At 40.3% G+C, this 6050-nt stretch overlaps 2 protein-coding genes across 2 annotated transcripts; both read right to left on the minus strand.

The window, feature by feature from the left end:
- Positions 1–1314: 1314 nt before the first annotated feature.
- Positions 1315–1977, minus strand: LOC125185822. Its single transcript, XM_048082285.1, has one exon. The coding sequence runs from the start codon at positions 1975–1977 to the stop codon at positions 1315–1317; it is 663 nt and encodes a 220-aa protein (XP_047938242.1).
- A 1068-nt stretch (positions 1978–3045) lies between these two features.
- On the minus strand, positions 3046–4681 carry LOC125202308 (cytochrome P450 71A1-like). The gene is made up of 2 exons (XM_048100686.1): positions 3824–4681; positions 3046–3747 (listed from the first exon to the last, which is right to left on the minus strand). The coding sequence occupies exons 1-2, from the start codon at positions 4679–4681 to the stop codon at positions 3163–3165; spliced, it is 1443 nt and encodes a 480-aa protein (XP_047956643.1). The 3' UTR covers positions 3046–3162.
- Between the last annotated feature and the right edge of the window lie 1369 nt (positions 4682–6050).

Below are 6050 nucleotides of genomic sequence, written 5' to 3' on the forward strand. Positions count from 1 at the left end.
CACCCGCATTACTCATTTCGCGTTGTTGCTCTTGTACAGAAATTTAGATAGAGAGAAAACTCGTTAAAACAAGTGGTGCAAATGAAATGACGTGAAAATCGCGATTATATAATGTTTCAAAAATTTAATGAAAATAATAAAAAAAATGCGTTGGCTGATCGCTCGCCGATCGCCAGCCTGGCGTCCAGCGCCTTCAAATCGGCGTGTGCTCGCCTAATGGCTCGCCGATCCCAGTGGTTCGGCTAGCCGGTGGGCTAGCCGCTATTGGAGATGCTCTAAGAGAAGTACCTTAGAGTGTCCACAGTGGTGGCCCTCTTGGGCATGCCCAAGCCACCATTTCTTGGGCATGCCAAACAAACTTGGCCCTTGCCCTCAAAACTTGGCCACCACAATGGTGGCCCTCCGTGCCACCAATTAAAATTATTTTCTAGCATTTGTTGTTAAATTTTGATTTTAGCTATATTAAAAATTGTTTGCCTATAATAATTAAAACACATAGTGCATAATTAAAATAAAAAAAATTATAACAAAATTTTCTTAGTATTAATATAAAAGGGAAAATTATACAACGAAAATTTTTGATACAACACGAACAACATAGAGAATCCATATTACGCTGCGCCCCCTCCTCTACGGTTCTATACCTCTTCAACCAAATCAGCTTGCAGAGTTGAATGAGATATTTCCCTCCACATATCGGTGAAGTGATGAATCAAGTATTCATTACTCGTGTTACACCCATCTGCAGCGAGGGGTTGCAATACCGTGACTTGTGCTAGCACCATCTTCCAGTGCCCAGTGCTCTGCAGCAAACCCTTCATCATCTATTATCATATTGTGCAATATGAGACACGCAGTCATGACAAGCGCACCATCTTCCGGTGCCCAGTGCAATATGAGACACGCAGTCACACGCACCATCTTTCGGTGCCCAGCGCTCTGCGACATCATTTTCGTGCCATAGTCGAACCGGGCACCGTATAATGACCCATCGCGCTTGGAGGACACCAAAAGTTCGCTTAACATCCTTCCTAGAACCCTCTTGTTTTTTTGCAAATTAAGTCTGCTTCGTCCCAACTGGTTGTCGGATTGTCTTGACAAACACGGGCCAACGAGGGTATATTCCATCGGCCAAATAGTATGATCTGTTGTACTGTGTGCCATTGGCCACGAAGCTGACTTGCGGACCGTCACCGCGGGACTCATCATTGAAGAGACGCGACGATTGTAGAACGCTGATGTCATTGTTCGACCTAGCGACACCAAAATACGCATGCCAGATTCGCAAGCGGTAGTCAGCAATGGCTTCAAGGATCATCGTGGGATGTCGCCCTTTGAAACCAAAAGTGAACAACCCCTTCCAAGCCACCGGGCAATTCCTCCACTCCCAGTGCATGCAATCGATGCTTCCCAACATCCCGGAAAATGATGCACAGTCCCGTGCATATTTATCAGTCTCTGGCATTCATCGGCCGTTGGTTTCCGTAGGTACTCCCCTTTAAAGATATCTTTGATACCCTTGCAAAACTGTCTCAGCGTCTTAAGGGCAGTCGTTTCGCGCATTTGTAGATATTCGTCGAACATGTCAGCAGGCCCGGCATAGGCAAGCTGTCTAATTGCCACGGTGCACTTCTGATATGTCAACAATCCGGGTCGACCGGTGGCATCATAACGCAAGGTGAAGCACCTGTACCGCTGAGACAAACACATTGCAATATGGATGAAGAGTCGTTGCGACATTCTGAATCGCCGACGAAAAATCTCCGGCGGATAACGGGAGTTATCGCCGAAGTAGTCTTCCATCAACCGCTGGTCGGCCCCAGCATGATCACGGTTGATATACCGCCAATGATAGATCGGCCGAGGGATGGCCGCCACCGCCGCCTCCTCTTCGTTGGCTTCAGCTTGCACCGCTGCAACTAGTTCATCGAACTTCTGATCAATTGATCGTTGAAAACTTTCATCGTCGGAATCCATGTTTTGAAACTAAACTGAAAGCAATTTGAAAGAGTGGAGTTTGGTTTGAGGTAAAAAAAAATGGAGCAAAAATGATGAATATATAAAAAATTTGGAAAAATAATAATAATTCGAATTACCTAAGGGCCGCGGCTCTCGGCCCCTGCAGTGGCGAGCCGAGTCGCGCGCCCAAGGGCCTCGGCCAGGCCGAGAGCTCGGCTCTCTCTCGTCCACTCCCCAGGGTCGTCTCCTCCTTGTGCCTCAGTAGTGGGGGGCCGCGCCTGGGCAGACTCCGGGCCAAGGGCCACGGCCCTCCCACTATGGACACTCTTAGTAATGTTTGTAGGTTCTCCTGCGATAACTGCGATTGTGCACCTTTTGATTTTCAATCCAGACTTGAAAAGTAATACTCCCTCCGTTTCACATAATTCGTCTCACTTTGATCAGACACAGGTTTTAAGAAAATGAAAAGTGAGTTGAAAAAGTTAGTGGAATGTGAGTCCTACTTTTATATATTAATTATATAATAAAATGTGAGTTGGAATGAGTTAGTGGAATATATGGTCCACTACAAAAAAATATTAAAAGTGAAATGAGACAAATTATGTGGGACTGACCAAAATGGAAAAGTGAGACAAATTATATGGGACGGAGGGAGGGAGTATGGAATGCCAAACATTAAGATAGGATAATTATGGTTTATTTACTATAGTGTATCAAATTAAGATATTTTATTTTTAACAAATCCACACTTGATAGAAAAAATACCGTTAATAATAATTTATTTTATGGAGAATTACATGTACTAGGAATAAAATGAATATTGTACAAACTTCAAACTATGATCCGTACTGTTAGAAAATGTCAACATATGACAAAATAACATCAATAGAAATGTTCACACATGTCAATACAGCGTCAACCGTTGACATTTCTTGTTGATGTTATTTTGTCATTTGTTGATATTTTTTAACGGTCCAAATCATAGTTTGGAGTTTGTATTTATAGTTTGCATTTCATCCCATTGACAAGATGTATTAAATGACGTCGTTTGAATTGCCAAATGTTTTGTTCGCAGGATATTTTTCGTTTGCCAAAAAGTATTTAATAATTTCTCCCAAATCGTAGGCTACGAGATGATAAGAATAATGACAAGTTATGATACAATTGGCAACCTTTATTTACATAGATCTAAAACACTAAAGTTTATATGACAACCTTGGCAATAAGACGAAGAGCATTCTTCTTATGCATTGTTGCTCCAGGGCTACACTCGAAATCAATATCCTCTTTCTTGGGCAATTCCCAATTAAATCTGTATACAAGATTTGCCAATGCAAGTTCCAGCTCGGCAATCGCCATTCCCATTCCCGGACACCCTCTTCTCCCGAATCCAAAGGTAATCAACTCCGGAATCTGACCGTCCTCCAAGAACCTCTCCGGCATGAACTCATCTGCGTTTTCCCACGTGGCGGGATCTCTTCCAATAGCCCAAGCATTGATATACACCATACTTCCGCCTTCAATTTCATAACCATTTACACTACACTTATTAGTAGTCTCTCTTGGCAATAAAAGTGGAGCCGGTGGATACATTCTCAAACTCTCTTTTACAACTGCCCTCAAATATGAAAGTTGCTCTATGTCTTGTTTGTTGATCATATCTTTCTTTCCGCCCAACCGCCTTATCTCCTCTTGCAACTTCTTCATCACCAAAGGCTTCTCCATCAATGCCGTCATTGTCCACTCTAGAGCAATTGCTGCCGTGTCACTGCCTCCGGTTACCAAATCCTACATAATTAATCACTTCAAATATCATTATAAATATTTGGATGCATGTAATTTCAAAATTATTAGAAATCATTACCATTAGTACACCTTTGATGTGGTTTATTGTAGGAGCAAAGGAAGAGGATCCATTTTCTTTAATCCTTAACATAATATCGATGAAGTCACCATCCATCGATTTAGGCCTATTCGGATTCATATGTTCTTCAATCAGTTCTTGATAAAAAAAATCCAAGTTGTGAAAATTCTTATCAAGCTTTGCAGCCATTCCAGAGAGGCGATCAATCCATCGAAGCCAAGGCAAGTAATCCTCCACAAAAAAACCTCCAAGTACGTGCTGAGTTTCATCAAGAAGATCCTTGAAACGATCCTTTTCACAGATCTTCCCAAACGCAATCCTGGAGAGGATATTAGTTAAAAGTGACATCGAGGTATCACTGAAATTGACGACGGTGGAAGAAGAGGCATCTCTAGCAATCTTCTCCACCATCTTGCTCACTTCGTCTCTCAAAATGGGGTGAAATGATTGAACTTGCTTGGCGCTAAAGAGATGGAGGTTGGAGATCTTCCTCATCTCCCTCCACGTGTCGTTGTAGGAAAACCCGATGTCTAGGTGGTTATATGTCAGCCTCTTCGCGGCGACAACAGAAGGTCGTCTTGAGAAAACGGCATCGTTAGATTTCGTAATCTCTTTCACTGCTTCTGCCGAGGAAATCACAATGAGGCGTCGGATTCCGAGCTTGAGCAACATGACGGGGCCGTATTGCTTCGAGAGGCGCTGGAAGTACTTGTATTGAAATTGGCCGTCGATTTGGTGGAAATTGCCGATCAACGGCAACCCCGGTGGGCCCGGTGGTGTGAGTTTAGGTTTTTGTGTTTGGAAGTAGAGAATCAAAATTATGGGAAGAGAGAAGAAGAATAAAATAAGTGACATCATTTTAAGTCTCTTCGTTTTATTTGGGATGCAATACTTTCAATAAACTCTTATAAATAGGATACACATTTTTGAGAGATCGTATTATTTTATCAATATAATAAAAATAATAACGTGGAATTTTAGTAATTCTATTTGCATTTGTATCGTTCTTAGTTGCGGCCCAAGTCCCAACAACTTATGTTTAATGTAATCGAAACAAATATGTTGACCAAGCTTTTTTCAAAATACCAAGTGGGGTTTGGAGCCGTAACTATTTAAAAGTTGTGTGGTAAATTCCATTATCATTAATTATATAGAGGCATGGACATTGTGCAATCTATTTCCATTTTTTTCTCTTATTGCTATCGTATTATTATATTAATATAATAAAAATAATAGAAACATAGAATTTTAGGAATTTTATTTGCATTTATTTTGTTATTAGCTACGCCCCAAGTCCCAACAACTTATGTTTAATGTAATCGAAACAAATATGTTGACCAAGCTTTTTAAAAAATAACAAGTGGGTTTTGGAGCCGTAATTATTTAAAAGTTGTTTGGTAGATTCTATTATCATTAATTATATAGAGGCATGGACATTGTGCAATCTATTTCCATTTTTTCTCTTAGCTGTTGCCATCAACTTGTGTTTGATAATGACGAAGTTACGATATAATTGGTCATTTGGAAAGTTACGGGATAAACCAGAATTTAACAAGCTTCATGATTTTTTTAGCTATTTGTTCTTATATATTTAACCTTTTTTACATAAAACATCAATATGTTGTATAATTTTATTTATTTTCAATTTTAATACATGTAGTACTTATAGATATAAGAGGACGGACGCTATGGAACTCCATAAAATTGGCCTCGAAGGTTGACTTGACTTTTATTAATTCAGTGAATATCGTTCTCCTTAACCTAGATGATAGCAAGAGTAGGAGTACGGTAGAATTGAAGGAGGAGGTATTTAGGGAAAGAAAAAAGGTATGAGTAAATTAATCTTATTCATATGATTATGATGACGTAGGTAAGCGGTGGATTCATTTTGTTAGAATCGTTAATTCCATTATCATTAATTATATAGAGCTATAGAAGCATGGACATTGTGCAATCTATTTCCATTTTTTTTCCCTTATTATCTCATGTTAAGCGTAAGTCAATTAAAAAGAAGAAGAATAAGTCAGACGAAACTAGAGGAAATCTTCATTAGAAAATTAGGGAAACTGCTCTGACACAAAACGTAGAGAAAATGCGACGTCGTGCGAAGGCTTAGAGCACTCCCAATGGTTTGGGGATAAACTCCCTTATTTCTCCCTAACTCCTGCCACATCAGCGCCACATCAGCACCAAAATTTATCCCCAGTTTTTAGCCAACTTTTAGCCA

The sequence above is a fragment of the Salvia hispanica genome, chromosome 1 (assembly GCF_023119035.1).
Source record: "Salvia hispanica cultivar TCC Black 2014 chromosome 1, UniMelb_Shisp_WGS_1.0, whole genome shotgun sequence".
NCBI classification, from domain to species: Eukaryota; Viridiplantae; Streptophyta; class Magnoliopsida; order Lamiales; family Lamiaceae; genus Salvia; species Salvia hispanica.